At 39.2% G+C, this 19,123-nt stretch overlaps 1 protein-coding gene across 1 annotated transcript in view; it reads right to left on the bottom strand.

Annotated features, from left to right (window-relative positions):
* Positions 1 to 19,123, bottom strand: part of VEPH1 (ventricular zone expressed PH domain containing 1) — a 225,393-nt gene that overhangs the window by 181,180 nt on the left and 25,090 nt on the right. The window contains exons 4-5 of the mRNA XM_029938756.1: positions 9,665 to 9,839; positions 200 to 327 (exon numbers count right to left, since the gene is read on the bottom strand). Of these exons, the coding sequence (XP_029794616.1) occupies positions 200 to 327; positions 9,665 to 9,839 (303 nt within the window). The remainder of the gene's footprint in view (positions 1 to 199; positions 328 to 9,664; positions 9,840 to 19,123) is intronic.

The following is a 19,123-nucleotide window of genomic DNA, read 5'->3' as shown; positions in this document are numbered from 1 at the left end:
GAAATAATGATCTCTAAGTCCCTTCCAATTTGATAAATCTATGACCATATACAAATTCCTGTTCTGTGCAACGCAGGGACAAACAAACAAATTACAAGAGTTCCCCAAATATATGTGATAAGGACTGTTGCTGGGGAGATCTAAGAATCTGGAAAGGAAACAATGACTCCTGCCTTTAAAGCATGCCCCATTCTCATACCCGTGCATGAAGGAGAGGACGATCAAACGTCTCCACCCTGCGGAAGGGGATGTGACCCTCTACCACACTCCTGTTCTCCTCCTGTAGAGGCGATGCAGGGCTAATAGAAGACCACCACAAAGCTGTTTCTGAATGTCAGCAGCAAACATGGTAGAGCCACAGTGATGATATGTCCGCCTCAAGCTGGGGCCTGAACAGCCACAGGTCATCTCTGGTTTGTGAGGTTTGCAGAAGAGGGCCAGGAGTAGTTATCAAACCACATTTTATAACGAGTTGAGTGTCCTTAGACAAGTCACTTAACTCTTCTGGTTTTCCCAGTAAAAGAAGGGAATTGGTCTTCCGTTGCCTTTAACTATAAAAATGTCATGAATCTAGGTTTCTTTGAGGATGTTCATCGTATCAGTATAGTTTCATTCCACTTGTGGGACCCACAAAATCAGGCTGACGAATCTCTAAGAAGAGTGTTCACAGTTATGAGGTCAAAGGCCAGTCTCAGAGCCTTGCAGGTTACATGATTCAAGGCTGTAGGCACACTGGCCATATGTAAGTCCTTGTTTAGCCATTATCTGTGAGACTTGAATGTGTAACTGGAAGAAGAAACACTAGATCCAACCATAAGCAGAGTCGGGCATGCTTTCAATTTCCATATCTCAGATGCAGGATTAGATCTGCCCAAGATCATGCAGGCCAAAATACAGGCAAACTCACATTCTGACAGAGTTAAACATAAGGGCATTTTAAACTTTTTTAATGGGAATTACGTATTGAGGGTAAAGAAGAAGCAAATAGAAGAAAAACAAGTAATTTTTGGGTTACAAAAGTAGAAATTTCATCTTCTATGGCAGTAAATCCAGGTAAGTGTTTCTTTAAAAAAATTTTTTTTTAAATTTTTATTTGATTTTGAGAGAGAGTGACAGAGCAGGAGTAGGGGAGGAACACAGAGAGAGGGAGACACAGAATGTGAAGCAGACTCCAGGCTCTGAGCTGTCAGCACAGTGTCTGAGGTGGGGCTCGAACCCACGAACTGCGAGATCATTACCTGAGCTGAAGTCGGCCGCTTAACCGACAGAGCCACCCATGTACCCCCAGAAAAGTGTTTCAAGGGACTTCGGATTGTTCCCTAATACTTATTTTTTTTCCCTCTAAGTAACAGAATTCTGGTTTAAATAGTAAGTATGCCCCCTCACAGTGAAATCTACATTTTCCAGCATCAGTTGAATGTGATTCTCTTTGACTTCCTCCTTCCTCCTGATTGGAATATGGTAATGATGGCAGGAGTTTCAGCAACCACCTTAGACTGTGAAATTCAGAGTAACTATAATAGAAGCAGCGTGGGCCTCATGTTGTGAAGCTGCCTTGCCAGTCCTGGGCAGCCTGTCACTGCACTTCTTTAACCGGAGAGAAAACTATTCTTCTGGCATTCTAGATCCACTATTGTTTGACCACCTAATCTGATCCAGTAGAACAATTTTATTTTTTTTAATTGAAAAGACCACACACATTTTATTTCCTCAAAACACTCATAGACTATACTTAGAAGATATATTTTATACGTTTTATAAATTCTCAGGAAATTGGCTATTTGGCTTTTTTTTTTTTAGCTGATAGTATTTAATGAGTTTCAGAATACATAGTGTCAGCAAAAGGAAGAAGTAAGAAACGTGTAAAACTGACATAAAATTTCTAAAAAGAAATATCAGTTGCTGGCTTAGTCTGGCACACTGGCAAGAATTTCATTAGCCAGAATGGCTATTAAGGGCATCGCTCTATCATGGTGTTGTAAAACAATTGTGCAAGATGACTCGAGTTTTTAGGAGGAAAAAATATAATACATCATATATATAAAATATAAAATAAATAACGTGTGTATACTAGAGTGCCCAGTTGTCCTGGTTTGCCTAGAATTGTCCCAGCTTTAGCGCTGAGAGTCCCATGTCCCAGAAAACCCTTTAGTTCTAGGCAAACTGTGACAGTACATCACTTTGTTGCTCCAGTACATACGTATGTGTGTCAGCAGAGCAATATTCTTGCAGAGGTGTATATGAATATGTGAACTAAACAGAGTTGATATATTTTCCTAGTCTATTACAATATAAATTGGCTTTTTGGGAAATATTAATTCCTTCAAAATATATTCAGAACATTTTACTATTAACTATATATTGTAGAATTTTAGAGTTTGGTGTTTACTATTAGTTAACTAACTTCATTTTAACAATTACATTTGCAAACAAAGAAGAGATTTTAATTGATGTTTACTATTTTATTAAACGTTATATTAGAAAGCTCTTCTTTGAAAGCTTACTAAAGCCAAATGTTTCCAGAACTGTCTTTTAGCCCCTCAATATATAGCACTCGTATAGTTAAAAATCTTGGTCAGAGTAATTATATACATTCACATCTATATTCATGGATTCAGTGAACTAGAAAACAGATTGCTGACCCTTGCATTCAGCTTCATAAATCTGGACTGTGGAAGAAAGCGTGCTGGTCTTACACTCAAAATCCAGCACTCTAATCCTAGAACACTATCCCCTTCCAATTAGAAGAAGTCAGGCCTGCCAACTAATCTTGATGAGTTTCACAGTAGCCAGGACAGTGGAGATAAAGGACTTGCCGACCTTGCTCAAGGGCTACTAAGAAAATGATATAAAAACCCTAAACTGATATTTGAAATAAAAGATGTCTTAAAGTGTTTGCCAATTGTTTCCAGTGGATTAAGAAGCCAACAGGTGAAAATACATATGATAGACTAACATGAAGATTCCTGAATATCGTGGAGAAGTCATTCTCCAGGCCAGCCCAGGGATGCGCCTCCCCGGGAAGGCCTTATGTGACTTCATAGCAACATCTGCTGGTGGAGTCAAGCAGGTGCAAACTCTGGAGTGCAACTGATCCCAGACTCCGTTAACAATTCAGAAGAGGGCCTTTTCCATTTCAAGACGGGTCTCTGTTGCTTGATCTGCATTTGGGTTGGCTTTTTTGAACATCATTTTTAATATTTCCCTATGTGTATTCATATTCAGTTTGAATATTCTTAATGAGAGTGCTTCGTAGCCTGTTTCCTAGAAATTGGATTAATAAATTCTTTCCCAACAACATGTAATATGATGAACTCGAAACTTTGTTCTTCAAGAATAATTGTATCATGAATTTTTAACGGCTAAGTATCTCCCCAGGGATTATAAAACTCCACAAATGAATCTGGTTCTGCCTTTAATATTTTAATTTGGGCCTGGTACATGGCAGATGCTCAATTAGGGATGACAATGACAATGATGTTGATTATGATAATGATGATAAGAAGAATCACCGTAACCACTGATGAACTATGTGCCCAGCATTGTGCAAAGTATAGCTGCTTTATCTTTTTAAGCCTCACCTCACCCTATGTGGTACATATTGTTACTGCCATAAAAAATGAAAGGTTAATATTTTTTCTCTATTTTCTGAGACAGCTCACCAATCAGTGGTTTAAATTTTGTCTCACATAGAGAAAGAAATGAGGTGAATTTATCATAATTAACTAGACAGTCTTTTCTAGACTATTGCCAGTTAAGTCAGAAAGGAATTTGGACTCTTGCTGAGATAATATAACATTTTCTTTCCAAAGACTTTCTACTTAAGTTTCAAATCATTTGAGGTTACCTTGTGATTTGTGCCAGAGGGCCACGGGAAAAAGCATACTGATGGAAAGGCATATTTCTTATTATAATCATTGATTCAGAAACGCAGAAGAAGAAACATCACTACTTTTAGTTTTGATAGTAGTGATGTACATTGCATCACAGAATTCCAAATCAAAATTTGGAAAGGATTTCCCTACAAGCCCTTAAATAATCCTTTACAGTTGGAAATATGCTCCCACAATATTGTCAGCTTCCAGGGTAAAAGATGTGCTAAATTATGCTGTACTACGCATTGGTTGTGCTTCTATATGCCAGTACTTGACAGGTTTTGCAAAGCATCTACATGGCAAAGAACAAGTTTGGAGAATTATTCAGGAGTCATTGAAAAATGACTCTCCCACTCTGAAAAAGTTACGATGTCACAAAATATTAAATTACTTTTGGTATTATTTTTAAATATTTATTTATTTTGAGAGAGAGAAAGTGCCAGCAGGGGAGAGGGGCAGAGAGAGAGGGAGAGAGAATCACAAGCAGGCTCCTTGCTCAGCACAGAGCCCAATGTGGGGCTTAATCCCATGACTGAGATTATGACATGACCTGAAATCAAGAGTCGAATGCTTAACTGACCGAGCCACCCAGGTGCCCCACTTCTGATATTATTTAAGCAGAAAACAACCTTATCACTTAGAAACAAACATCACCTAAATGACATCCTTGTCTTATTTTTTAATTCAAGGGAAGTATTTAATATTTTCCTATTAAGTATGATTTTAGTTGCTGTAGATATTCTTTATTAGACCAAGGGTGTTCCTTTCTATTGCTATTTGTGGAGAGATATTTTTTTCGTCATGAACAGACTTTGAATTTTACAAAAGAGGATATACATATGTATATATAATATTCTCTTAATTACTTATAATTTTAAGTAGAAACATACGTATACGTATACAATATCCCCTTAATCAATTTAAGAAAGTTCTCCAAAATTCCTACTTCACAAAAAACTTTTTTTTTTCATGCATGGGTACTGAATTTTATGAGATGGTCTTACTGATCACATGACTTTTTGATCCTTTAGTCTTTTACTGTGGGGAATTACATTTTGAATATTAATACATTCTTGCATTCCTAGGATAAACTCAACTGAATCAATATGAATTCTAGGATAGCAATAGTTCTTCCCTCACAAGATATTGGGACAATTACATGAGTTAAAAGAAAATGGTACACAGAAAGCACTCAGCAAATGTTAATGTTATTTTCCTTAAGCATTGTTGGAGGCATTTTTATTTGTGATTTGTGCATCTATGTTCATAATTAAGATGGGTCTGTATTTTCCTTTCTTATGTTGTCCTTCCTGGTTTTGATATCACATACATACTAGCCTCACAGAATTAGTTGGAGAATGTTTTTAAATTATCTGAAAAAGTTAAGACCATACTTATTACTTACATTTTTCCCCCTAATTCTACAACTGTAAAAATAAATAAAACAGGGTTTTAAATTTTTGTTGTTGTTGGGGGGTTGGTTTAAAAATATTTAATTGCCTTTTACAATTAAATATTTTTTATAGAGCTATTTAGGTTTTCTAGTATCTTACCTCTCAAGTATGAACCAAGACAATACTGCTCATATCTTTTATTTTTTAAGTTTGTTTATTTATTTATTTTGAGAGTGTGAGAGAAAGTCCACATGAGCAGGGGAGGGGAGAGAGAGAGAATCCCAAGCAGGCTCTGCACTGTCAGCAACAGAGCCTGACATGGGGCTTGATCTCACAAACTGTGAGATCATGACCTGAGCTGAAATCTAGAGTCTAGTGGCTCTGACTGAGCCATCCAGACACCTCAATACTGCTCATGCCTTTAATCTTTTCTCCAAATGGGAGAATTTTTCATAATTTCCTTCTCACTGGGAGAATTCAGAGAATTAAAACAGACAAATGGGGTTTAAGCAATTTAAATAAAATGAATTTCTATTTATATTTAATGTAAAAGTCAATATTATTACTTGTATATAATTATTAATAATGAAAAGCAATAAAAATTGGCTTGGAACTATTGAAATATTTGACTTCAGGGATAAATACACAAGCTCTTTGACAGTCTCTTGTGATTGACTTATAAGCAGAAAGGAGGCATTTGGTTTGGAATAAAGAACAAAGATATGTATAAAACAACTGAAAAAGATTCAGTGGAGTAATATTAACTAAATATAAGAAGCAGTCACCACTGGTATACCATCAGTCTTGCCTGGCCCCATCTACTCTATTTTTTCATTACTGTTTTAAAATGAAGGTAGAATGATTCTGTTCATAAAATTTACAGATCCCAAGAACCTGGGAAGAACTGTAGATACACGGAGATGACAGAATCTTACCCAATAAGGTCTTGTTATGCCAAAGCAATGGGCTAAATCTCTAAAAAAGGTAGTATAAAAGTAAATACATGAGGCTGTTTGTTGGTGCCCATTTATTCTTACCCATAGTATTCATTTTAACCATTGCTGGCAACAGTCCTGGATTTGGGGGGTGGTAATCTGTACCCCATTCATGTAGTTCTCCTGTAGTTGGCCCCTATTTCCTGCTTTGAGGGGGTTCAGTACCCAAGCCTAGCCAATTAAAAGACTGTGTTCCCCGGCAACAAGCATGGATTGGTTCAGAAATAGGCATGTGGCCCATATTAGGTCAAGCAGAGACAATGAAACTGGATATGGAGTTTCTTTTGCTTAACTGGTATTCATGATGATGTAAACTGGAAGCTGCAGAGGCCCATAACATGGAGTGTGAAAGTGAAACCCATCCAGGGGCACCTGGGTGGCTCAGTCGGTTAAGTATCTGACTCTTGATTTCCAGCTTAGGTCATGATGTTACTGTCCTAGGATTGAACCCAGCACTGGGTGTGGAGTCTGCTTAGATTCTCTAGCTCCCTCTCCCTCCACCTTTCCCCCAACTCTCTCAACAACAGCAACAACAATAACAACAACAACAACAACAACAACAACAAAAAGGAGAGAGAGAAAAGAAAGAAAGTGAAACCAAAGGAAGCAGAGTTGAGTACTGACTTTTGGTACCACCACTGAGCCCTGAATCAAGTCATACAGAAAGTCCGATATATTTATGTACTTTTCAGTCATGTGTTCTGATACGTTCTTCCTCCTCCTCCCCTTCTCCCCCTTCTTTGTCTTTTCTTCCTCTTCTTCATCATCACCATCCTTGTCATCATCATCAAGCTATTTATACTTGGTGTTTCTATCACTTAAAATACTACTAATTGGTAAAATGGGATAGTCATAGGATTTTTGTTATGAAATTCTTATGAGGATGAAATGATAGAAGCCATATAAAGTGCTTAATACATTATTTGGCAAAAAGAGAGAATGAAATAAATTTAAGCCATTGTAATTACAGTTGTCTTTAGAATCATTATTGTTATTACTGAGTGGATGACCATTTGGTAGGATTTAAGCATTGCCTCAGTAATTGAGCTAAATCATGTTTAATGTCCCAACATAAGATTCTACAATTTTATAATTCTAGTCTTGTAAAAAAAATAGACCAAACCAAGTAACTAATATTTTTAGCATTTTCTGTAGAAGTAGAAAAATGGGAGAGTGCAGCTTAAGAATAATGTAATCAAGGAAGAAGATCTAAAGGGAAGAAAACTACAGGTAAAGAAAAAAGAAATCCCAATGATGTCTCCTAGGGCTGATTGCAGGGAATATATGATAAAAATATGCAGAGCAGAAACTTACTCAGAGACAGCAAGATCCTCTCTACCCTGCAGCTTTAAGAATGATGGGCTCATGTGAATGACTGTGGAGTTTTACAGACACATTCGTCTTAAAAATCCTGAAACATGTAGCCCCAACTTCCTATAGGTCAAATTATCATATCTTTTATGGTAATTTTTATAGTATCATATCAAATAAACCAAATCATTTGTTTATCTCAAATACTTGCAATAAATGCAGAAAGTGTATTTGTAGTTCGAAAGATTTCTTTGTCATTAAAAGTGCATTTCAAAAAAAGAAAAACAAATACATGAGCGAAGCTCTTGGCAGCTGCAAAGAAACAATTCATTTTTGTTTTGTTTTGTTTTCCAATAAATCTGTTACTTGCAAGTCTAACTACCATGGTTTTAAAATGTGTGGTGTGTATAAGTGTTTTTAATATCATATGAAATCTCTTCCAAGTATGTAGTCAAGGTGGTGAAAAAGGCATAACTGCTTTTCTGGACTTTTAGAAAATTTAGTGTCATGATTAAAAGTCAAATTAGCGAATCAATCCTGTAGCCAAAGAAAGTGAGAAATGAATGATACTGACTAGTAATGTCAATGACAAATCTTTAGAAGGGAACACAGGTAGAGTGATGAATCTCCAGTATCATGACTGGGCTTCAGACATATCTTGGTATCTGTCAGACCATTGAGGTGGCTGGTCAGATGTCAAGGTTTGGTGCTATGAACTCTTCTTAGGAATGTCTAGTACAGTGAAAAAAGCCTTAGTCCTAGTGGGCCAGAGTCATTTTGAAAATGTTTTGATTAATCTCTTGCTAGCTTGACTCTTGGTTGGATAGTTGAGCCCAAGAAAGAGAGAGAACATCTTAGACAGAAGAGAAAGATAACATTTTACTGCACACTTGGAAACAGTTTGATCCTGGGAGCTAAGCAACCCTGCTCCGGGGCCTCTATCCACACCCAGGAGAAAGGTGTTCTTCCCCTTCCTGCCATAGGCTGCCACATGAACTTAGAGAAATGGGGATTGGTGGCTCCTGAAGCTTCAGGGGTGGCAGCACACAGGGACAGAGGCTGCCATCCTTGACAAGGCGGTGTGCAGTGAAATCCGTTCCTCAGACCCCCATGGTGGCAGCCACAGAGTGTGCTGGGCTCGGGGTGGTAGAGTGCACACCACCACAGCATGCGGTGCCAGGAGGCATGGAGAGAATAACAGCATGGGCTTATGGACTGGGCTGGATACCTCAGAAAGGGAGCATCTGTGGAGCATGGAAACTCTAAGAAATACTTGGTCTGGGAGCACTTTACAGAGGGTTGGTGTTCAACCTGAGCACTTGGGGTATGCAGCAGTCAAATGTCAGCCAAGATACTCTTAGACCTTTGATTTTTATTAATGAGAATTGGGGATATTGGGTGCATATCAAATAACACCATATATTGTTCTCTGATCCCAAATCAAAGAAACCAAAAAACCATGGTTTCTGATAGATCTGAAACCAAAGAAAAAAAAAAACGTAAGAAAAGAGAATATTTTGACTGGACTAACTTGATCTCTTTCATTCAAATGTGAAGCAATGAACAGAGATGTCCTGATTTGATTTTTTATGGCAGTATTTAACACAATTACACATACGTCCCAAATCATGTTCACACTGAAGAAGTCTTCACATGTTCTCTGGTGTATTTTATCTAACATTCCTTGTTTTTGGAAACCAAAGGCAGAGAGGTTTTCCATTTGCCACTGAGAACAGTGGGACATATTCTACTCAGTGCAGACAGGTAGGTTCTCCACAACCGGTAGCTGGGTAAGGTGACCGGAAACATAGAAAACACCATTCCCCAAACTGAGAAATGTAGAATTAAAAGAGAGAGAGAGAGCTTACAACTCCCCTATGAGTCCAAATAATTCATCTGCCCAGTGAAGAGACAGACTCAACCAGCCCAAGAAACCTCACTCCTGTTCACCAACCAGCTGGTGGCAAAGCAGAGAATCTAATGTATCTGTCAATACTCTAGGTCTCCCTTTCCACAACTCATTGCTGCTTCATGAAAATACTTTAAAATAACTAAAAAAACATCCCCACACTCAGCCTTTGCATCATACCTCGGAGTATGCTCTTTACTATAACGTCTGTGTGATCAGCCAGGAGATCTGCCTTGGTGATTGCAGCCAGGGACAGGTAGTTGGACATATTCCTGCACAGTTCCTTGTTGCCTCTGTGGAGGAATTTCACTGCTATGGGGATGGCTAACGCCATCACGGGGGGCCGGTTGTAATTCTGAGGAAATATAAGAAAGCGACAAATAATAAGTGGCTCATTATTCATTCATTTATTCATTCATCCAAAAAATATTTATTGAGCTAATCTCCAGAGTGCAGCTGTGAAAACACAAACCCCACCCTGCTTTCATTGTATTTGGGCCTCTGGAAATTCTTGTCCTTGTGAGGGAGACGTGGAGGCAAACAGGCAGCTAGCACCATGGGCTGATGGGGGCACTGACAGGCAAAGTACAGGATGCCGAGGGAACAAAGGAGGAACACCTAACCCTGTCCTGGATGGTGTCAAGAGAGACTTTCTGGAGGGAGTGATGTCATACCCAGACCTGGGATGGAAAGGAGACGGCTAAATGATGGCAAGGAAGGGAGTGAGCAGAGGAAAAACACGTGTGGAAGTACAGAGGTGAGGGAGAACGTTGGCCATTGGAAACTGTGAAGAGCTCAGTATGGTGGGAGTGTGGTACGTGTGGGACAGCTGGGGCAGGGAGGTGAGCATAGGGACAGGAGAAGTAAAAGGGGCATGATTATGAAAGGTCTGGTATTCCATGCCAAGGAGTTTGAAATTGATCTTTTCAATCTTTTTGTCACTGATGACAAAAATAACTCATCAGATTTATACTTGAGAAAACAACCCAAGGAATGTTGAACAAGTTGCTTTTTGACTTTATCTTAAAACTTAAAGTTTCAGCCAATGAGATTCAGAAGAAAAAAGTGAAAGAACATAAGACTAAAAATTAAAGAAATTCTGGGTCCTGAAATAATTCTCTTTTTAATATACTTTGTGATCGACCATCAATATCCTTATACATAAAACAGTGCTATCAGCATTTAATTGCCTATGAGGGAATAATAGTTAAAATATACAAATTATTTTCTTAAAAAAGAATGGTTTGTCTTCACTACCACTAGCTGTTCTGACCATCAGCCCATCCTTTAGCCCAATTATAAGGCAAAGTTTGCACACTGCACACTATGTTCGACTTCATATTATTATGTTAGAAATAAAAGGTGGTTGTTTTTTTTCAAACTGTTCATGTGAAAAGTGTTTATATCTTTCCACCTGTGGATTACTCCCTCTAATACTTCCTGCAATACTGGGTTGATGGTAGGTGTTCAACAAACATCTGAGAAACTGAATAACTAATGAAGAATATATATACCTATCGTGATAGTTGTCATCAGGAATACAACGTGACAGGAAGGAAGGCATGGAGGTGGGGGCCCTTTTGCTCCTATCTTGCTCATGCTGCTGTTAGTGATGGCTGAGTGTGGGTCCAAAACTCCAATGCCATCCATTTAGGACTAGTTGATTGGGCAAGTGAGTTGTTGCACACTCCTCAAGAGATTCCTATTTCCATAGCCAAGGTTACATGTTACTTCTTTCTAATGAGGGCATTTGCCTTCTTGGCTTCAAAGGTGGTAAAAATGACTCAGACATTGACCAATCAGAGAATCACCTTTCCTTGGTCCAAATGATAGGTTCAGGAATGAGTAAATTACCCAATTACAATTAGGAAGTCATTAAAAGTGCTCTGTGGAAGAGATTTTCTCTTCCACTGAATCAAAAGTGTGGAAAATGGAAGACTGAGAGTAGCTGCTGCCAGGTTTGACCTCAGTAGGAGACAATGTATGAGATTCAAGGCGGCATGGATCTATCCGAGAGACAAGTTGAGAAAAAAATAGATCCTAGTGACATCATTTGAGCCCCATGCATTAGGCTGTGCCTGAGGCCAATACCAGTCTCAAATATTTCTAAGTGAGACAAATAACTCTTTTGTACTTAAGCTTTTTTGCCTCCCAGTCTCTAGAAACAAAAATAGACCTACACATCCTTAATTCATTCCTGTAGTCCCACCCGTTTTCCAGATTCAAAAGTCAATCTGACTACTGAGCAGAGAAAGAAAGTAGTCAAAACCCTAACCTGATATCCCACAGTTAAGTCAGCCATGTTGAAAGCTCTGACCTTATCCCTTTGTGACAAACCATGTGCTTCTATAGCAGTTCCACTCACTAGGTTTCTGTCCTATCCTTCTTGGAGTTCCTAACACATCTAACTATTGGGACCATGGCTTGCAGCCAGACTTCTGTGATACCAGGCTTTGACTTTACTAGAGTATTTCCTCTCCTGGTGAATTTAATTGGGCTTGATTGGACTGGCCATTACTGATGTGATGAGCTGTGAGGTCTCCCTGGGAGGCTGGCTGCTCTCTGCCTTTCAGCTTTAGAAATCTGGATGTGTTTAGTCAGGCCAGACAGAATTGTTTGGATCCACTGATGCTAACTCACACCAAAGGATTTCTAAAAGCCCAGTGCATAATCAAGCATGCCAGTTTACTCATCTACAGTGAGGGTCTTTCCTAGGTCAGACTCTTTCACATTATCAAGATATCAGGAAGCTGATTACTAACCAGAATGTTCACTGATAGGCACAAAATCAGATAAGAGCAAAGAGAGATCCTGAGGGTTATGTCACATCCAGGCCATGATGAAACATGACTAAAATAACAGTCCTACCCTATAACCAAATCCCCATGTCTGGTGACTGACTGAAACTTTCCTGTCCATCAAATTAAGTCTCCACTCCTCCCCCCAACACACACACACACACACACACACACACACACACACACACACACACACACACGGGTAAATTGTGCCATAATAATGACACCTCACTGAGAATCCTCTTTTTGTTGACATATTCTTCAGAGTATATTTAGGAAGTGGTGGTATTAGGGAGGCTGATTGATCTGTCCATTTTCTCCATTATAATCTTATGCTATCCCTACTCCCTTGAGGTTATGTTCAAGTGACTTCAATCACAGCCTTGGGTATTTTCCAAACCATTGTCTCACCTATACAATTTTCGAGGTTGCCCCTACAGACAGCCAATCTTTCCCTTATGCATAGATTTTTGCTGGTTTAGCTTTTAGAGGACACCTCTTTGTCCCTGTCATGGTTGATCAAAGCCCCAGTTTTGGGAGTGGAATGCAATCACACAGTTCTTCAGAGTTTTCCAACAAAGAACTTAGTGTCCAGGTTTACCTACTCTGATTCTGTAGCCAAGAACAACTTGCAGCTAGAAAAGTGCACGTCTTCCATTAGAGGAATACGTCTCCAAGAATATTTACCTGTAACTTGTTTAGAAAGCACAGATGGTCACATTGGGAAGTACAACTTGTGTTCCCTACTAATTGTGAACACAGATGGTACAAGATCAACGAAAATCAGTATTTGCAGCAACTGAAATTTTAAATCTTGGGGTGAGCTAATGTTTGCCAGCAACCATGAAAGAACAAGTTGTCTTAAACAATTCAATCATATTCTTCTTACAACATTTCTAGAAGTTCTAGAGAAAAGTAGTGGGCAGCTATTAAAGTCTTTGAAGTGTGGTTATAGGTGAAATAGATTTTTTTTTTACAAGTAAATAATGTCATTATTAAAAAAACAAAACTTTGGGATGCCTGAGTGACTCAGTCCGTTAAGTGTCCAACTTCAGCTTATGTCATGATCTCCAGGTTCCTGAGTTTGAGCTCCACACTGGGCTCTGCGCTAACAACTCAGATCCTGGAGACTGCTTCGGATTCTGTTTTTCCCGTCTCGCTGCCCCTCCCCTGCTCATGCTGTCTCTCTCTCTCAAAAATAAATAAACGTTAAAAAATTAAAAATAAAAAGCCTTTAACACACTCAACTTTTTGTTTTCCTTCCACATATGTCATCCAGAAATTTCTCAAATGACAGGAGAAGTAAAAGATTAAGCAAAGAGCAAATAATTTGTATAAACACCAAGGAATTGCTACAAAAGGCTTTCAATTTCTAAATAGGGTCTAGACCATTGCTAGTGTTTCAAGAAGCCACTGGCACTGCTGACAGAAACAGGATGTGAGTGAGAGAGAGCCTGGGAGGCCAAGATGAGGCTAGAAAAACACCAGGTCTTTTGGACCCTAACAGGTACTAGACAACCTCCTTCTAATGGCTGAGCTTCACTTACAAATGAAGCAAAAGGAGTTGCTAATGGAGTAGATCCATGAATTTATGTTATCTTTGGTATCATTTAGATCACAGAAATGTCAATGGTACACACACAGAGAAAGCCCTATGATCACTCGTAAAAATAAACCACTTTAACAGCAGCCGTTAATGCTGGGGCTTATGATGAGCCTTGCCCTTCAGTGCAGATGTGAGACGTTGGTATGCATATCATCTTACAGCAATTCTGGGCTCAGCACTCAGGGAACAAATTCAGTGAAGTGCAGAGTAGATATAAAGACTTGCTCAGGGGGACAGTTATTTTTAGTTGTAGAAGTGAAACAAAAGGTCTTTGTTCTATGCATGCTGAGAATTGTATTTCTTAACTAGATTAGCACCAATTTGAGCTATTGGTGGAGGTTTTCCTTTTGAAAACAGGCACTTTGGGAACATGTCCCAGAGTTTTAAAATTGAAAAGAATAAAGCTAAGTAAAAGAGATATCCATCTGAGATGATAGCAACTAAAAAGCTATTTGGCTCTTGGGCTTTGAATTCAACTAAAAGCCGTAAAAGAGTAATCTCAAGAAATAATAAGTGTCATTTATTAAAATCACTGTTTTATGGTTTTTCATTCCTGCATCATTGATCAGATAATCAAACAAACAAATTTTGGACTTCTATCTAAAATGCTTGATTCTTAGAGGCATGGGTATATATAAAATCTAAACGGAACATACACCTAAAATTTCCCAGTGTATTTTCAGACAGGTAATAAAGAATTGGGTCTCAGTAACCTGGGAGATTGTGTCCTAGTCCCTTCCCATTTATTTTGCCACTGTCTTGTGTGGCATTAACTGACGAATAAGTACTGGGGCCCATTCTGCAGAAAACCATAGGGCAGTCACATCTCCTGACCTATTTAGTACGTCATTTATTCATTCACTCATTCATTCATTCATTCATTCATTCATTCAATACTATGTTGAGCACTCACTATGCGCTTACCATTCACAATTCTAGGTGCTGGGACTACATCAATAAAACAAAGTTTCTATTTTGGGAGGGGGAGACAAGCAGTGAACAATGACTAAAATAAATAATTAAGTAAATAGTTTACTAGAAAGTGTTGAGTACTATTTTATAGTTTTCTGCAGATAACACTAATGCCAACCAGAATTAATATTCACACAGCATTTCCTGTGTTCCAAATATTTTATGTCTATTGTCTAATGACTATCAAATCATCCAAAAAAACTCATGAGGCAGTTACATTTTACAGATGAGGAAATTAAGGCACAGAAAGAAAAAATTGCCCACAATCATACTGCAAGCGTGGTAGAGCTGGGGTTGCCTACTAAACACACATCTAGATCAAGACAACCAATTCTGCCTCTAAGAATCGCAAAGGAAATGCTCTCAAAAATGTTCAAGTCACTTTGCCTGCAATGCCAACCAGGGACAGGATTTGCGGCTTCATACAGCATTAACTGAAGAGGAAATAAGAATACTGAAGTGTGGAATCAAGGTGAATGGACAGTTTGTCCATCTACAAAAACAAAAACAAAAAAAGTATTTTCTGATTCCCAACAGTGAATTTGAGGATTTTTTCTATTCCTCCCTCTGCCCCCAGACAATCCCCGCAGCGATCTCCTTCTTTATACAGTCATCAATAGTGTGAGCAGACGTAGAGAAAGAGAGACAATGCCGAGCTTACTTGGCAACAGCCCATCAGCAGTGGGGTTGGGGAAGATACTGCTGTAACTGGTAAAACCAGGCACTGGCTCTCAACCTCATAATGGGTGGCCTGCCAATTCAAGCTAGAACATCATTCTAGCACATCAACTATGTCAATGATTACAGTCTCCTTGAGGTATATTTTCATTTTCTTCCTGTCTCCAAGATCAAATTTATCCTAGAATGCAATGTGGTTCATAGGGGGTAGCTTCCCTTCCAGTATTTTTCTGGAGGCTAAGAAATAGGCATTGGGCAACTCCACATGGCAACCTGCTCAGAGGAAGCTACAGTTTGGTATAGGTACTTCTACACATTCAATACAAAATCAGTCCATGTGTGTGACATGCCACAAATGGAGACTGCTTTTATAATAAAAGATGGTTCTCACGAGCAACACATACTGTTAATGCCCATTTTACAGATGGCAGAACAGAGGCTTAGAGAGATAAAATAAGTTTCCAAACTCTCATTTATATAAGATCAAGAGTATTCGACTCTAAAGCCCTCAAGCTCCAAAGCTGTTTCCTATCCTACCTCTTAGCGTCACTTACAGGAATCAGAACTTCACACCAGGCAGTGAGCTGAGAAATCAGTTGGTTCATCCTTTGTTTTGTAAATGGAAGCTGTAAGACTTGTTTAAAGATATGGGGTAGGTTGGTAAAAGGATGTCACCAAAGGCAAAAGAAACCAGAACTCACAAGTGCATGTCACACACATAGACGGATTCTGTATTGAGGAATGTAAAGAAGATGAATACTGGAATTTAAAAAATTGTTTTAAGGTAAATGTAGTAAGTTCATAAATCTAGGGGCCAAAAAGAGAAAGAATTAAATATACCATTACTAATTAAAAGTGGAATAGGAATGAGTCACTGAAGTAAGTTTGAAGTGTAGGTTAAAAAAGGAATTTGAGGGAAAAAAAGGCAGAAGGTTTCTGTGTATGTGAACATATTTAGCTTGAAATGACAGTGAAATGGCCAGGAAAAAAACTCAAGTGAAATGGCCAAGGATGTGGGAAGAATTGGTAGGTCCTTGCCTGATAGTGTGATTCTGGCATTGCTTATCTGGGGAGCTGGATGGGTGGAGAGGGAATCACCCTTTCTTTGTTGTTTTGTTGTTTTATGGGTTTTGAGCCAGCTCAGAATGCTAAGTGGTTGGCTTTAAAGCTGATCTACTGTTTTATTTTACTGAAAAAACAGAACAGAATATGAGTCATCTGCATTTCTCCATGGTTCCCACCAGAACCTAAATTACGTGTAGTACAAAATCGTACTGTCAATATTTAGCACAGGCCAAAAATTTCCCCTTAAAATTTGATCAAAGAAAAATGGCAAAGCTGCAACCACAGCCTTGCCTTTGGTTCCTGGGGCTGGCTTTCTGGAACCACATCCACTGAAATCACTGAACTTTGCCAAAAAGCAAGTTTGTCTTCAGAGCTCCCTGCTTTCATTTGAATCCCTTCTGCCTCCTCGGAAGGCACACAATGAACAGCCTGTGCCCACCCTTGCCCTACACGCTGGAGTCACCCATCTCTGTGACACTTGTCCCTCTCAACCAAGAGACTGATCCGTTAGCTCTGTTCTCTGTCCCTTTCCAAAACATCAGTGCTTGTGCTCCATGGCCCTGCTCGAGACAGTCTTACAAAGTCATTTCCTTGAATGAAAAATCCCTTTATATTTAAATCTGGGGCATTTTGGAGGGCAACCTGCTTATAATTCTTTGGCCTTGATCTCATTTCAAAAACCTGGACTTTTGCACAAGCTTGGAATGCTCTGTCTGCTTGACATGTGCTCTTGCTCCACTTTTCTTACCTAGTGAAATTTCCGCTCGTTGCTCATAACCCTTTCTAAATGTGGTCTCAATACAGAAAGGCTTCCTGACTCTCTCATCCTTTGCTAACACAGGAGCCGTGGCCCCTGTGAAGCTACAGAGCACCTGAAATGTTACTCCAAAGCAACATGTGCTAAAACACACACCCAGATTTATAAGACCTGGTATACAAATAAGTAAAATAACTCATTAATTTTTACATTATGTGTTGAAATAATAATATTTGGATATATTGGGGTAGGGAAAAATATTATCAAATGAATTTAATCAGTTCCTTTTCTTTTTCATATGGCTACTAGAAAGTTTGAAATTATGTATATGGCCTCTGTTTGTAGCTTACATTCCATCTCTATTGGACAGTGCTGCTCTAGAGTCCAGACCAATGGTTTTGAAATCACAGTGGGAGCTGGAGAATATGGATGATTTGTGAATTTCCGTCTGAATGTCTGTGGAACCGCACTTTGGAGTAAAATAAACTATGTTTCTGATTAATGTCAATAACATATTTATGATAATCAATGAAGAACAGATGTATTAGGACTTTGTTGTTATATCTAAGCAGCATTAACCTTTCATTAATTTTGGTGAAATCCCTATTTCCTCCCCTCCCATCCCTAACCCTGGGGATAAAGGAAAAACAGAGTAATCATTGTGTGTGTAGACTTTTGTTCAGTTGAACAGCGTCTGGACTAGATAGACAAAATGGAATATGCTCCAGTTAAGTATAGACAACTGTGAAAGGAGGAAGAGGAGGAAGAGGAGGAGGAGGAGGAGGAAGGGGGGAGGAAGGAGAAGAAGGAAGGAAGCTAATATTACCTGTCATACAGTGTTAAACACTTCCACATAACCATAATTTCTGATGTGTGCTCAGAAACCATAGTTCTGAGAGATATTCATCAATGTTGTGTTGAGGGTAGGGAGAAGAAAGGAAGTTCCATAGGCAAATCAGATTGAAGAACCTTGTACTGAACAAAATTCACCAGCTTTCTTAATTGCAGGACTTTTCAGAGCCTTCAATATGCTATGAAACATTATGACAGCTCAAAAGGGAAAAATTGAATTCAGTGTTTCCAAACATATTGGACCATAGAATTCTCTTTCGCGAAATACCCACCAACAGCACCAACATTTACTGGCTGGTAAAATTTGTCATATTCAATGTCAATTTCATCTGCATTTTATAAGGAGGAAACTGTGGCTTAGGAAGTTAAATGACTTCCCTACCATTTCAACCTTACAGAGTTGCTTTGTGCTTAAGCCAAAATTCCAAATTCATCTTTTCACCAGAGGAAGGAATTTTTTAAGTAGGCTCCACAGCCAATGTGGGGCTTGAATTCATGATCCTGAGATCAAGAGTCCTATGCTCGGGGTGGAGCCAAGATGGCGGAGAGGAAGGGAGCTCTGTAAACTCCGTCCGAACCATTTATCGAACTGAGAAGGATATTATGCTCAACTGCGAGAGTGGAAGGAGAAAATACGAACTCCAGAAGGAATAGAACCTCAAGGATACCTGAGTGAGTGGGGGCGAACGGGGGAGATCCGAGGACGGGCCAGCCCAGGACAGGCAGGGGAGGTAAGATCCCCAACCCAACGTGGCGCAAGCGCGCAGCGCTCGAGAGACAAAGGGAAGAGACAGAGTCGGAACATGCTCATAGAACTGTCTCTGGGGAAGAGGTATAGAACGCTTGGCTGCACTTGGAGACAGAAACCCACTCCATAGATAACTGCTGGGTAGCCGGAATCCCGAACCGGG

This window comes from Suricata suricatta, chromosome 5 (genome assembly GCF_006229205.1).
Source record: "Suricata suricatta isolate VVHF042 chromosome 5, meerkat_22Aug2017_6uvM2_HiC, whole genome shotgun sequence".
Lineage (NCBI taxonomy): Eukaryota > Metazoa > Chordata > Mammalia > Carnivora > Herpestidae > Suricata > Suricata suricatta.
Note: the sequence above shows the minus strand (reverse complement) of the source record. Positions and strands in the feature narration are given on the sequence as shown.